Source organism: Mastomys coucha, unplaced genomic scaffold (genome assembly GCF_008632895.1).
Source record: "Mastomys coucha isolate ucsf_1 unplaced genomic scaffold, UCSF_Mcou_1 pScaffold22, whole genome shotgun sequence".
NCBI classification, from domain to species: Eukaryota; Metazoa; Chordata; class Mammalia; order Rodentia; family Muridae; genus Mastomys; species Mastomys coucha.
The window spans coordinates 60,517,213-60,532,151 of record NW_022196905.1 but is presented as its reverse complement, the minus strand read 5'-3'; the positions used below and the strand labels follow the sequence as shown (position 1 = coordinate 60,532,151).

At 37.7% G+C, this 14,939-nt stretch overlaps 1 protein-coding gene across 1 annotated transcript in view; it reads right to left on the bottom strand.

Annotated features, from left to right (window-relative positions):
- Nucleotides 1-14,939, bottom strand: part of Slc30a9 (solute carrier family 30 member 9) — a 50,332-nt gene that overhangs the window by 18,229 nt on the left and 17,164 nt on the right. The window contains exons 3-9 of the mRNA XM_031342526.1: nucleotides 13,027-13,086; nucleotides 11,043-11,142; nucleotides 10,137-10,229; nucleotides 9,746-9,828; nucleotides 8,328-8,386; nucleotides 5,356-5,423; nucleotides 3,796-3,898 (exon numbers count right to left, since the gene is read on the bottom strand). Of these exons, the coding sequence (XP_031198386.1) occupies nucleotides 3,796-3,898; nucleotides 5,356-5,423; nucleotides 8,328-8,386; nucleotides 9,746-9,828; nucleotides 10,137-10,229; nucleotides 11,043-11,142; nucleotides 13,027-13,086 (566 nt within the window). The remainder of the gene's footprint in view (nucleotides 1-3,795; nucleotides 3,899-5,355; nucleotides 5,424-8,327; nucleotides 8,387-9,745; nucleotides 9,829-10,136; nucleotides 10,230-11,042; nucleotides 11,143-13,026; nucleotides 13,087-14,939) is intronic.

Genomic DNA, 14,939 nt, shown 5'->3' with positions numbered 1-14,939 from the left:
TGCAGGTGGGGGTCTATTATCTTCTCTAAAGAGCATGGTGCTTTGTTCTCGAAAACGAATGATCTATAAAGTTGTTCGTTTACATTTCTGGGAAGTTTATAAGGAAGGGTTCCCGAATAGCCTTTATACTGGAGATCACTTAGCTCGACTGCGAAGGTATGAGATTGGGCTGACCTGGGCTCCTCATTTGGTCAGTGTATGTCTGGCAGCCCCATGCAAGCACTAGGAATTACTCAGCTTATTGTCCTTCTGCTATTTCTGAGCACAGCTTGTACATGGGTAATTTAACATTCAGCAAAGACTCAAGAAGATCCCTATGCGGTGTATGTATTTTTTTTTTTAACTACATAGCTCTTCCCTCTGAGGAACTCTGCCTTCTAGTTTCCAACCACTTCAGATTCCTTGCACTTTGATATTTCTCACCCTGGCCCACTACTCCAAAGGTATTTCTAAGCAAAAAGCAGAGAGAAAGTATAAGAGAAATCAAATCTCATCTCAGAGTTATGGTCTTGTCCTTCTACTATTCAATGTTTGAAAGCAGTTATATTTTTTGTCTAAGTTTTTATTGTCGAGGCATCAAAAGTAAATTCAATCTCTGTGAGTCCTTCATGGGTAAAGCAGACGTTCTAGACATAATATTCTGCAACTTGACCTTTTTACTCAATTTTTCATGGCTATTCCTCTCGTTAAAAGCTATCATAGTCTTTAAAACCCATACATAATACTGGCTAGTTTTATGCCAACTTGACACAGCTACAGTCACCTGAGAGGATGAAACCTCAATTGAGAAAATGCCTCCATAAGACAGAGCTATAGGGCAAGCACTATAGAACACTTTCTTAATTAGTGATTGGGGTTAAGGGTCCAGTCTTTGTGGGTCATGCCACCCCTAAGCTGGCAGTCCTGGATTCTATAAAAAAGAAGGCTGATTAAGCCAGAAGGAGCAAACCCCCAAGCAGTTCCCCTCCCTGCTTCAGTTCCTGCCCTGTTTTGAGTTCCGGCTCTGACCTCCTTCAGTGATGTACCAGGTGTAAGCCAAATTAACCCTTTCCTTCCTGATTTGTTTTTCATCATGGTAATAATAACCCTAAGTAGGACAATATTTTATAGAATAAAAACTTAAGATTTATCTCTAATGTTCTAAAAATTAATACTACAACTATTAATTTTCTTTCTTTATCCTTATATCTGTAAGATTTCAAGCTCTTAATCACTGCTTTAGATTTCCCTCTCCATTTCCTCTCCTTCCACTTAATAGGGTACTGACTGGAAAAATACTATATTGGGAGTGGTTATTAAATATTTACTGATAGCTCAGTAGGTAAAGTACTTACCATGCAAGCATGAGCATTGGAGCTAGGATTCCCAGCACCTAAATGCTGGGTGGGACAATGATGGCTATCCTATAATCCTGGCCCTTCAGAGGCAGACAGTGGCACTCTGGAATAAGCTGGCTGTAATAAGACTAGCTAAATTGGTGAATTCTGTGTTCAAGTAAGAGACCTACCTCTTTCCATATATAAGATGGAAAGCAATTGAGACAAACACCTGTGTCTGACCTCCTTAAACGCATACACCTCACAGACCAGACACACAAAGAAGAACCCAAAGCCCAGGTAAAGACTGCTAGCACTAGAGCAGCTCCCTACCTTCCCCTTTACTTTTACAGAGGGTCTAATCTACTTGACAGTGAGCTGCATTCTTAAGACTGCTCTGTCTGTTCTTTATTATTTCTTTGAACTTTATCTTAAATGTTCTTTTTGGCTGGGCAGTGCTGGGAATCAAACCAGGGCATCTCACTTACTAAGCACCAACTTTACCACTGAACTAAAGTAGCAGGCTTACATATCCATTCCTCTACTGTATCTTTCACTGAAAATTCTCTCAAATTTGTTCCAACATAAATCTAGTATAAGTAAATATGGAAAGGATAGCATATACTTTAAAATGTGACACAAATATAGAAGTAAAATTTCTAGAGTGTTCTTTACAAAGGGTTAGGTTTTAAGAATTTACAATTTGGGCCAAATAAAATTTAAAGGTTATTTTAATTTTGTTTTTAAATCTTTATTTGTAAAGTCAAGGGAAAGAATTCAAAGTATGAGTCTAATATGGAAGTATGTTAACCAATCAATAGCACTCTATTTTTATTCAAAAAATTTTACTGGCTCTCACAGTAATTAAGAACTTATATTTGGCTGGGCATCATAGCACACACTTTTAATCCCAGTACTCTGGAGACAGATGAGGCAGATCTCTGGGGTTTGAAGCCAGGCTGGTCTATAGACTGAGTTCCAAGACAGCTATCACTGTACTCAGAAACTCCTTTTAGGAATCTCTCCTGGGGTTGGGGTTGGAGAGATGGCTCAGAGGTGAAATATTCTTCCAGAGGAGCTGGGTTCAATTCCAAGCACCCACATGGCAGCTGACAATTGTAACTCCAGTTCCAATGGGTCTGACAGCCTCATACAGACAATGCCAATGAACATTAAAAGGAGGAAGAGGAGGAGGAGGAGGAGGAGGAAGAGGAGGAAGAGGAAGAAGAACTCTCTTCTCCAAGGGCTGGAGAGTTAGCTCTGTAGTTAAAGGCACTTGATCTTGCAAAGGACTCAGGTTCAATTCCCAGCACCCACATGGAGGCATACCACCTCCTCAGGCACCAGGCATACATGTTCATAGAGGCAAAATATTCATGCATACAAAATAAAAATAAATTAAAAAAAATAATCTCTTCTATAAAAGACTGTGACCAAATACAGAGTAAATGAGAGACTTAAATTACTTCTCCCTCTTCCCCCCCTTTCCTCCCTCTCTCCCTCCCTCCCTCCCTCCCTCCCTCCCTCCCTCCCTTCTTTCTCTCTCTCTCTCTCTCTCTCTCTCTTTCTCTCTCTCTCTCTCTCTCTCTCTCTCTTTCTTTCTTTCCAGAGTCTCACTATGTACCTCCAGCTGTCCAGGAACACACTTTGTAAACCAGGCTCAAATTCACAGATATCCACCTGCCTCTGCCTCCTTAAGGAATAAGCCACCAAGCCCAGAGAAAATTAAGTTTTCAATGCTTTAGTTTCTATTTTAAAATAGGTATTGTATTTTCAAATAACTGCAAATATTGCTCATGTCTCAGATAATATAAACAGTATATACATTATTGCTAAAACCTCTCGTTAGAGTAACAGGAGTAGGGATGGGGCTGGAGAGATGGTTCAGCCATTAAGAGCACTGGGTACCCTTCCAGAGGACCTGGGTTTGAGTCTCAGCACCTGCATGGAGGGTCTGTAACTCCAGTCTGAGGGGAGCTCATGCCGTCTGTGGCATCAGACATCTATATGGTGCACAGACATTCATGCAGACACAACATCCATACACATAAAATAAACAAACCTTAAAGACAAGAAAAAAATAAGGGTAAAGTCTGTACAGTATAGACAGCATCCCCCTCCCCTCTGTATGCGTGAGTTCTGAGACAGGGTCCCTCTGTGTAGTCCGGCTGTCCTGGAACTCACTAAATAATATAGACTGGTCTGGGTTCAGACTCTCGGGATCTACCTGCTTCTCCCTCCTGAGTGCTCGGTGTGTGTAACCTACCCACCTCTTTCTCGTATTTTTAATCCACAGTTAATTGTGAGGATATGGAAGCACAGATGCAGAACCCATGTATACAAAGCCATTGCTCTTAAATGCTCAAATCAAAAAAGCTGCATTTTCCTCAAAGCCAACTGCAGAGTATTTTTTAAGAGCTAACTTTCTGACTAAAGCCCATAAGAAGTAACTTAAAATGAATGAAGTACTTCTTCTTACCTGGTTACAAGTATCAGATAATGAGTGTATAGCTTCTGAGAACATACTTGCTGAACCCGTATAAATCCAGGCAAGGAATTTAAAGAAGCAGTTTAAGCCATTACTGAGGAGAAAGAAAACAATTTGGCATATGTTTGAATTAATATTTTCCATCAAAAGTTAACTGATTTTAAACTAGACTTTATTAAAAGCAAATAAAAAAGGACTTCCTACAGTTCAGGTATAAATATGAAAAGTAGGGATTATAAGTACTCAAGTAAGAGGCAATGCTATATGTCGCAGACTTGTATAAACTAATATTATATTTATTACCCATCAGGTAATCTTAACTACTGCTATGGTTTTAATTACCATCTATAGACTAATAATTCACAATTCTCAATCTGTACCCTAGATCTCCTCCCTGAGCTTGAGACCACTATACCTTAACAATACTACTTATCGAGTATATATTATACACTAGGTACTATGCTAGTGGGTTTATGTATTACAGACATTCCTCACAAGGAAGACTGCAATTATTATCCCTACACTCCTGGCAAAAAGAATGAACCCTATTGACCGTCTCCTCAGGACACCCTTATGACACCTCAAACTAAAAACCTAATATTGTTTTCTCTCTTTCTGTCCTGCCCTGTTTCTGATGCTTCTGTCAGAGGAACAGTTGCTCACTGTCCAAGCAGAAAGCTAGATACCATTGCTGACAGGAGTTCTAAGTATTCTAATTAGATATCATCTTCCTTAGCACTTACTGGAAAGTTTTCGTCTAGTCTAGTGCTCTCCAGTCCTACAAGAATCATGTATTATACACTTCTAAATCCTATCACAATTTCATAAAATTTTATCATAATTACACTTTTAAGAGATTAAAAAACACGGAATTATAAAATTAATGCTTTTGTATACCCTAAAATTAATAATAAGTTGCAAAAAGACAAACAAAATAGGAATCAGGAAGCCGGAGGGGGGGGCGGGGGGAAGTAGTTATAAAAACATTAAGCTTAGCCAGACAGTGGTGGCGTACATCTTTAATCACAACACTTGGGAGGCAGAGGCAGGCGGATTTCTGAGTTCGAGGCCAGCCTGGTCTACAGAGTGAGTTCCAGGACAGTCAGGGCTACACAGAGAAACCCTGTCTCAAAAATACAAGAAAAACAAAAAAACAAAAAAACAAAAACAAAAACAAAAACAAAAACAAAAAAATATTAAGTTTCCTCCAAAGTTAAGTGGGAGAAAAACACAAGCACGGACCTTCTCCTCAGCAGCTGAGTCACGATGGTCACTGTAACTTAAAATATGAGTCTGATAAACTCCCATTAGGATTTTCAGGGAGAAACTTATATCAACTTCAAAAATACACAAAACTCAAATGTCTATATGGACCTGTACCCTTCCCATATCATTTCACTGGGCCACGACACAGGCTCAACTTCCTTTTAAAATAATAAAAGCTACAGTCAACTATATGCAGCTAGCCACCAAGTAATTCATTTGTATATTCAAGGACACATATTAAAAAGTATATATTCTACTTTAAAAGCCTTGTTTTACAAAACTCACATGCAAATAGCAACCATCACCACTTTTCCTGGTCCCTTAAGGAACACTGAGACCGCTCTGGAGCGTGGCTGTAAGATAACAAAGAACAAAGACAGGCAAAGTCTCTCAGAGAAGCACAGTAGCAGTGGCTCTGACACAGCACAATATTTACCTTCTCTCAAAACCTCTAAACAAGGAGACTTACTACTAAATTCTTTCCATCCAAAGTCTCTCTTTAAAGGGTGTGGTCTGGGCCCAGAGAGATGCTCAGCTACTGAAGAACACACACTATCCGTGCACTCTCCTTGCTGAGAACCCTAGCTTGGTTCCCAGCACTCATACTGAGTGGATTACAACAGCCTATATAACTCCAGGTCCCAGTGATCTGACATCTTCTTCTGGCCTCTGAGGGCATCTGTGTCACCTGCCCTCCCACTGATACACACCATATACACAATAAAAGAAATAAACCATAAAGTATGTAGATAACTAAAAACACATTTGGGTACTTCCCCAAAACCTCAAATGCTTATTTATTCTCTAATTTTCACAATTAAGTTTGTTTTATATTGTTACAAGAACTGCCACCAAGCCTGATGACTTGAGTTCCCCAGTTAGTAGAAAGAAAGAAAAGACTCCTCCAAATTGTCCTCTGTCCTCCACAGGAGCACCGTGGCATATGCACACATATGCACAATAAATAAATAAATAAGAAAATATTACGTTTTTAAGCATTACAACAGATGCGGGAGAGGACTCCCAGGGAAAGATGCACTTTCAAACTCCTTTCAGCTACTCAAAGCACACTGGTTCATTTCAAAGCAAGACTGACTGTAGAGCGAAACGTATTCAGTGGAGATAAAGGTACTGCCAAGGCTCTACAGGACCACCCAGACTTCAGCAAGTCAGGATCCCAAGGAGAGGTATAAGAAAGTGGAACAGAAAAGGGAAATGGATTAAAGGGGCACTGCAAACTTAGATGATGAGAGGTGAGCCACTGCTCTGATGAGAGGATGCTTCTGGTAAACCAAGGACACTGTGACTTTATCTCTTGCTGCTAGAGTCCTGTGAGACAAAGAGTATAACAGGAAAAGAGTGCACCCAAAGTAAAAAACATAAAGAAGGCTCGTAATTCCAGCAAGCAGGACTGTCCCTATGGACAGATAGAAGAGGCAGCCAGCACTGGCTTAAGTTATTCCACACAGTAACAAAGTGACAGTTTACTTTGCCACACAGCAGAAATTCTAGCTCCCAAGACATGAAGACTGCGACCTTCACTCAGAAAGGGCTCAGAAAGAAACCAGAATCAGGATGGATGAAGAAAGGGGCAGCTCAAGTTAAGATCCAACTATAGTGATCAGCTGTGCCCAGTTCTGAACTGTGTGAGAGGGACTCAAGGATCAAATGCAACCTAGACAAAAGACAATTTGCATAGGTAGCCTTTGCCCCAGATATGCACTAATGTGGTTTTGAGCAAAAATCTCACTCTGTAGCCCTTGCTAGCTCTAATTTGTGCTAATCTTCATACTTCAGACTTCCAAGTGCTGGTATACCAAACATTAACTATAATACCCAGCTATGGCATTAACTTCTTTCTTTTTTTTTGAGAGGGAGAGAGGGAGGGAGGGAGGGAGGGAGGGAGAACGCATGTGCGAGTGCTTTTCTTCTGAGCTATAACCTTACTACATAGCCCCCCTTACAGGCCTACAAGTCACTATGTAGACCAGGCTAACCTTGAACATGAGGAGATCCTCCTTAATGCTGGAATTATCAACATATGAACCATTAACTTCTTGATGGAAGACCCCTCCCAGGCAAGTTGAAATGGGAAGTCTATTCTGTACATAGATGACTTTGAAATCTTGGGTGTGATTTGTGCCATTTAAGTGGGATGAAAACCCAATTGGATTGAATTTAGGAGACAAGAGTAAGTGAAATAAAGAAATTTTCTATACTTCTAATATTCTTTCTTGTAGAAAAAATAGTATTTAGGAATATATGTAGATAAAGTCTGTATATATGATGATGAAAAAATGAGGTCCTTTCATCAAATTGCAAATGGTCTTTGACTTATAGCACTAGGTCTCTAAACTACTGTAAATATAAAATACTGTAGATTGAAACTGCACCTAATCCACCTAACCTAACCAGAGTGTACCAAGCCTGCCTCAAATGTATTCAGAATCCTTAGACCCACCTAGCACTAAGTATAATCATCTACACAAAGCCTAGAAATACTGATTCTAACTTCCTTAATACTACATGGAAATTAAAAACAGGATGCCCATATGCTTATGATTCCATACTATCAAGTTAATAAATTACAAAGTAAACCACTTTACATCAGGAACCAGTTGTACACCTTTTTTGTTTTTGTCAATGACGTATGAAGCAGGGTCAGTACTGAGAGGCAAAAGGTAAGGCTGTAGGTAGTTTGAGAATGGGGGAAAGGCATACGCTAAGCTATTTTACAGTGAAGAATATACTAATGAAGTCACACAGTGTCCACTGACCATATACAGGCATACAGTAAGGTATAATCAAACTGGCCATATAATTTTCTTTTTCAAGGGATGCTTTCCTGAGCAAAAGCAAAGAGCTGGCAGTCTGAATGCTGAATCAGAATTAGAGGAAGTGAAGACAAAGGCTATCGAGTACTTCATATACATCTATAGGGGTGTTTGTGTATGCATGAGTGTATGTATATATGCATATATGAGAGATATAAGACATGAAACAAACAGAAAATCCTGCTAAAACCTAAGCAGTCTCCTTTATCTATATATGCTTAAGAATATTATGAAACTCAGGTCACAATTTTAATTTCAAGAATATTAAATGAATAGATGGAAGTTTAGATGATTATAATGTGCTCAAGAAAAATCTTAGATTATGACAAAGACTTCCTAAAATTTCTTGGATTATGATCATGGACATTTGACAATGTACCCAGTTTGTCAAATACATACATACTATTAAAAAGATATCCTTACCTTTGTGTTTCCCAAGAAATCACCATATTCTCTTAATATTCTTTGGTTTCTAAATAGCCCTATAGGAATTAGGAGATAAGTTTAGGTCATATACATTCTTACTAATCAGTTTATATTAATACAACTATTTCCTTTAAGACTGCATTAAACGGTTGAGGGTGTAGCTCAGTAGATAGAATGCTTGCTTATCATTTACAAAGTTCCTGTATGTCAGGAGTAGCACACACCTGTAATCCTAGCATTTAGGGGAAACAGCTGGACTGAGAGTTCTACGTTATCTTTGGCTACACAGCAAATTTGAGGCTAGCCTGGGTTATGTGAGACCCTGACTATCCCCCTCCTCTGAAGTAATATATTCAGGAGGTTTCTTTCCACAGATATTATGTTGATATCTACAAAGAACAAGATGTACAAGTATATGCATATGCATGGTACCTTCCCATTTATATTATGTTAGAATGTATACATACAAGGTGCTGCTGAAATGGCACAGCAGTTAAAAAAGCTTGCTGCTCAACTGTGAGAACCAGAGTTTGAATCATAGTACTTTCATCCATGTTGATTAGCTAGCTCACATTGCCTATAATTTCAGCTCCATGGGAGTGGATGCCCTCTTTAGGACTCAAGGGGAACCTGCACATGTGTGCATACACTCACAAGGACATGCACACATACAAATAAATGAAAGGAATATTTTTAAAAGTATGTATATAAATTTTAAAATGTATTAAGAAATATTCTAGGAGGATATAACCAAACTATCAATAACAATTATTTTTGGAAAGAAAATAAAACAGAAAAATAAAGAAAACTTTTCACTCTTTATATTTCTGTTTTGGAGGTAGTGGGAAATCAAACTACATTCTTTTTGAGTCATAAATATGTACAATACTTTTGCATCAATAAATATACTTATATAATTCAAATCATGTAAAATTTTACACTTCCCCAAACATAAACACTAAACCACTAAACTCATTTTCCCTGAGAGTCTTAATTTGTGTCTGTAGTTGAAGGACAGATTCTTACTCATGTTAGGATTTTGAAAAATACTTGCTGAATGAATGAACCAATGAGTGAATAAATGTGGTAGTTGAATCAACATTTTCCATAACAAAGTAGTAACTACCAATGGCATAACAGTAATCTTTAAAATCAGATCCATAATGTCACTAGTGTTGTCACACAGAAAACACAAAGGATTTTCTTTTACTTCCCGTTATCATCCTAGAAAGTCATCGAGAAAAAAAACAAATTGATTCTATTTTAAAAATAATTCCATGGTGAAAACTAGCACTTGTTGCAGCAACAGAGCAAACCACAAGTGGTAGCACAAGAGACTACCTGGCCATGAGGGGCACTGTTCTTACCTATATGTTATTTTCCAACAAACCCAGACTTACATTAAAAATACTTACGTTCTCTGTATTCTATTTCTGCTTCTTTACGTAGTTTTTTCTCTCTGGCAAGAGCTTCAGGGCTTCCCCAAACTTCCAAAGCTCTGTGTATAAATACATACACATGGTCACCGCCAAGGATTCTTAAGTGGCTTTATTATAATCATATGTGCATATAAATGAACTATAAGTATAAAAAAGCATATATAAAAAAGCACTTAAAGCATGTGAGTCAAATCTAAGCAATTCACATAAACTTATCCACAAATGTTCTGATAAGGACACATCTACTCAACCCGTACAGATGTCAACAAACTGCAAATAACAAAGCATCATTGAAAGATTCTATTTAAGATGCTTTTACAACTTCAAATCCAGCATGCACTCTGCTATGAAGGAAGTATGTTCTTACTTTGCTTCCACATCAGACCTCAGGAACACAGTAAAGGACTCAGTGTCATCGTGGGGACTTCGCCGTCTGATTTTTCGAAGCTGTTCTAAATCACTGGGGATATAAAAGTGTTAAGTTATTCAGATAATGCTTATAAGCTTATAGGTTAAGGACAGTAAACAACTATACTGAGCCCCAACTTGAAAGAAGGGATCTTTACAGCTTCTAAACATCAGCTTAAAGGTTGCATTTTTAATACAAAATATAGTCTGGAGACAGTAAAATAAAGATTATCACTGATGAAGAACATCATAGTACAAAGATTCATTCCCCTCCATACAACCCTGAATGCACAGGGTCTCATCAGAAACTTAGCAGGGTCAGGCCTGGTCACTAGTTGGGATGGGTGCTACAACTCCCTCATCAGTACTTGTACTATGGGCATGACCACCAGTACTTTTAAGATATGTAAAAAATAGAATGTATACAAGTATCATTCTTCTATTTGAGAACTAAATTAACTGCTGGTAAGATGGCTCAGCAGGTAAAGGCAATTGCTGATAAACCTAATGGCCTGAGTTGTATCTCACACACACATGGCAGGAGAGAACTAACTCTCACAAGTTTGCCTCTGACCTTCACACACGCAGCACAACACATGTATTTCCCCACTCTTCCACAAACAACTAAATTTTTACAGTTAGAAATGTCTAAGCCACAGTACTTTGCTTTTTCTCAAATTCTGAAAGGTTTATATATTCATCAAGTCACTATTAAAGTCACTATTAGGTCGTTATTTTATATTTAATCACTTGTAGAAATTTTGTGACAACAATGAACAGTCATCTCTATGCTAATTTTGAAAATTAATTAAAAGAGATAGGGTTATAAAATTTGAACAGAGTACCACTAAAAGAAATACTGTACCTGGACTTAAGGCAGAACTCGTTTATAGCTCTTACTCCAGTGATGAAATTATTCTTAGTGTACTTTGATCCATACTCTCTTTTCTTAAGAACTGCTTTGACTAAACCAGAAACAAAGAAACAGGTGTATTTCAGCATGCGCACTGAAAGCCCTTCCTGAAGATGAATACTTGTTGAATTCCAGGGACACTTGCTATTTTCTCCTGATGCATAAGATGATATCGAGTAAAAAGAAATGTCTCCCCCAGTACGGAAAACTAGGATGGACCATAAATCTAGTATTTATCTCCATAGCTCATCTCTAATTGATGCTGAAATAATAACCTTCCATCTAGTAGACCCTTCATATCATTAGTACTGTTCTGTCTAAAACATTAAAACAATTTAAGTTGCTTAGGATCTACCTGTAAAGGAAGTTTCAATAAATATTACAGAATAATTCAGTGTTTTCAAACTATGGAGTAAAACCAGAATTTATCAAAGTCAAAATAGAAAGTAATAATGGATATTGAATATAGAATAGGAACTTTTATAAGATATTTTAATTTTCTTATAAAAAGTTAAGGCTATTGGATAATTTCACGTAATAAAACAAAACCGAAGAGACTAAGAAATACTTTTAACAATCAAAACTTACAAAAAGTTTAAAGATTATAGGAAAATATTGCCTTCAACTAAACTACTGTCTAATTGTTGGGTTGTCAAACTGCCAGACACAAAAATATGATACTAATTTGGGATAGCTTACAGTTTGTAAGTTAAAAACTTATATAATACCTTCCCATGTTAATAAGCATGCGGAGTAAGTGAGTCATATGACATAGCAACTAGAGCGACCCTCTGAAGGCCAGCTGGAGACCAGCGAGCCCCCAGTCACTGCAGGCAGGCACTGCCAGCACTCAGCCCTAGTCTTCTTCTCTCCTTCCAACTGGAAGAGCAAGATCAACCTAAAAGGCCTCATTTCTGTGGGCAAAACCCCGTGAAAACAGAAACACATCAGCACTACAGTTAAATGCATTATATACATTAAGAACATTTCAAGAATCAAGTTCAATACAAAAGCCAAACCTTTATCTGAATAAGTAGGTATATGAAGGTACCCAGATTCCCTTTTGCCTGAATTTCAATTCTCTAAGGAGCTTTACTTCCATCACTCTAAAACTAAAAATCTGGATATGAGCTAACCTGGAACTAAAAGGAAAATTCTATCTCTCCTTAAATGAATTAGTTCTTTAAAAAAAAAAAAAAATCTTTCCAAATAGCTAAGTAACTCCTGCTGGCCTATCCCAGTCCAGGTTATGGATAGTGGTAGCAGTGGTCACTGCTGTACAGTATTGATTTTTTTTTTTTTTTAAGAGAAGGCTTCACTATGTAAAGTGGGATCCTGCTCCAGCCTCATAGGCTGCAATCACAAGCAAGTCATACACATAGTCCAATGCTGATGACTCTCCATTACTTAACTATTTACATGCATAATCTTCAAAGCCATCCTGATGAATAAGTTTTATTTTTACCATCTTATAGGGAAGTGAGGTAAATGTCAAAGGGGTTAAACTAAGTTAATTGCCTTAGATCAGACAGCTAGTAAATGTGAGAGCCAAAACTGAAGCCTGTCTGACACCACTGTGCTCTGAATCCCACAGAGCTCCTGACTTCATGAATTGGCTGCTTTGGAGAAAATAAGACAAAACCAGCCAACTCTACCTCAACTTAAACACACTACAGCTGAAGGCATTCCTTAATAATATTACTTTCCTAAAAATAAAGCAAACTGATGATTCTGGTTCTTTAGGCTTTTAAAATACTTGTCACAAAATACAAAATAAACTTCAGCATAAAGTAGAATATAAATAGAATAAAAATTTATGCCTAATCTATTTAAAATAAAAGCAAGCTACATGCTTAGAATAATGTTAAATACCTCCACAAATTTCTGTATATTTATACATACCCACATACTCACACATTAAATAAAATATATTTACCTCTTACTTGGAGAGGATCTTGCTTAAGTGGAGCTTTGAGTTCTGCGCCTATATTTTCTGCTGTAAAGTTTATCAAAACAAACAGTATTGAAGAGTTCCTTTCAAATAAAACTATAATTTATTAATTTAATCAAGCATTGTATAACAACAATTACATTATCCCAAACTATTTTAATTCATTCCAAAAACATAAAGAGTGTTAAACTTCATTAATTTACTATAGGAGAAAAGGTTGGAATCATTTCAAGAATTAAGGCAAAGCTTAGTTTTAGTAAAACTCAGCATCCAAACTCCAAACCTTTCAGAAAACTGACAAAAGGACTTGTTCCAAAGGGTACCACAAGCCTGTGAGGCCAAAGTGCAGGTGCATTTACAATAGAAAACAAAAGGCACCAAGAGTTCTTCCACTGTCTTAGAGACAACATTCACTGAAGAAAAGTCTCTTAAGTGATGTCAGACAACTGTACCTCCATTCACATCCCCAAAACCACTAATAAAGGTAAAAGATAAAAAGAAAGGTGCCTACCTCCCGCCATAAACCAAACCAAACCAAAACAAAACAAAACAAAAACCTTACAAATAAAAATTCAAATACCAGTGCATTTGAACGCCCCATGTAGACCCCAGAGACTACTGTTATGACAAGGACTTCCTTTCTTTTTATGAAGTAGAGCCTCACTATGCAGCCCACAATGGGCTCAATTTCATAATGCCCCTGCTGCAGTCTCTTGAGTAATGAAATTACAGCAGCACATCATATGCCAACAAGAAAATTTGTAAGTAGGATATAAACAATATAAAGGAAAAAAATTCAGTAAATTAAAATTCAGAAAATCTATTCAACAAAAGATTCTATTTAAAAAAAAGAAAAGAAAAGAAAAAAAAAGAGGGGGGAAGTGCCGGAGAGGTGGCTCAGCAGCTAGAGGACTTGCTGCTCATCAGAATCTGGTGCCCAGCACATGGTGGTTCATATTTATAACTCGAGCACCAGAGGATCTGACACCCGCCTCTGGCCCCCACAGGCACAGGCACACCCACACACACATGCACAAATAAAACATTTTTTTTTTAAAGGAAGAAGGAAAAATCTCAACTGGGGAGAAATTATTTCCAACAGAGTCAACAAATGATTTGTATCAAGACTATTTTAAAACTTCCTCCAGATAAATAAGAAAAAGTTCATTAAAATGAGCATTAGAACAAACTTGCATAGAAAAACAAATATGCATTACCATTAGATTATGAAAAGGTGATTATTTCATTAATGTAATCCAAATGGAACCAAAGAACTATATTTTCTAACCATTACACTAGGGAAAATGAAAAACCACTTGATTTTGGTAAAGGCACAAGAGAGAGAATATGGCTGTTGGTGGGAACAGGCACAAATGCCTGTCAGAACTATGACCCAGTAAGTCTTCCAGGTCAATGAATCAAGAAATCCTTGCACAAGGGCGACTGAAGGGAGGCACATGGTATTCACAGCAGCACTGTGTTCTGTTTTAACAGCTGCAACACACAAAATGCCCATCAGCAAAAGAACAGTGACAATCAATCCTTCCTTTTATAAGCAGTGAGGACAAACCTCACGATGGCTATCTACCTGTTCTAAGCCCTCACTGTATGCCAAACATTACTGTTGTCAACTTTCCTTTTTTTTTTTTTTTTTTTGGTTTTTTCGAGACAGGGTTTCTCTGTATAGCTCTGGCTGTCCTAGAATTCACTCTGTAGACCAGGCTGGCCTGGAACTCAGAAATCCACCTGCCTCTGACTCCCAAGCCTCCCAAGTGCTGGGATTAAAGGCATGTGCCACCACTGCCCTGTTGTCAACTTCTTTAATTCATACAACAGCCTCAACAGGTTGTTTGAAAATCACCAAAGCAGACAAATACAGAGTCAGGATAATCTAGCAA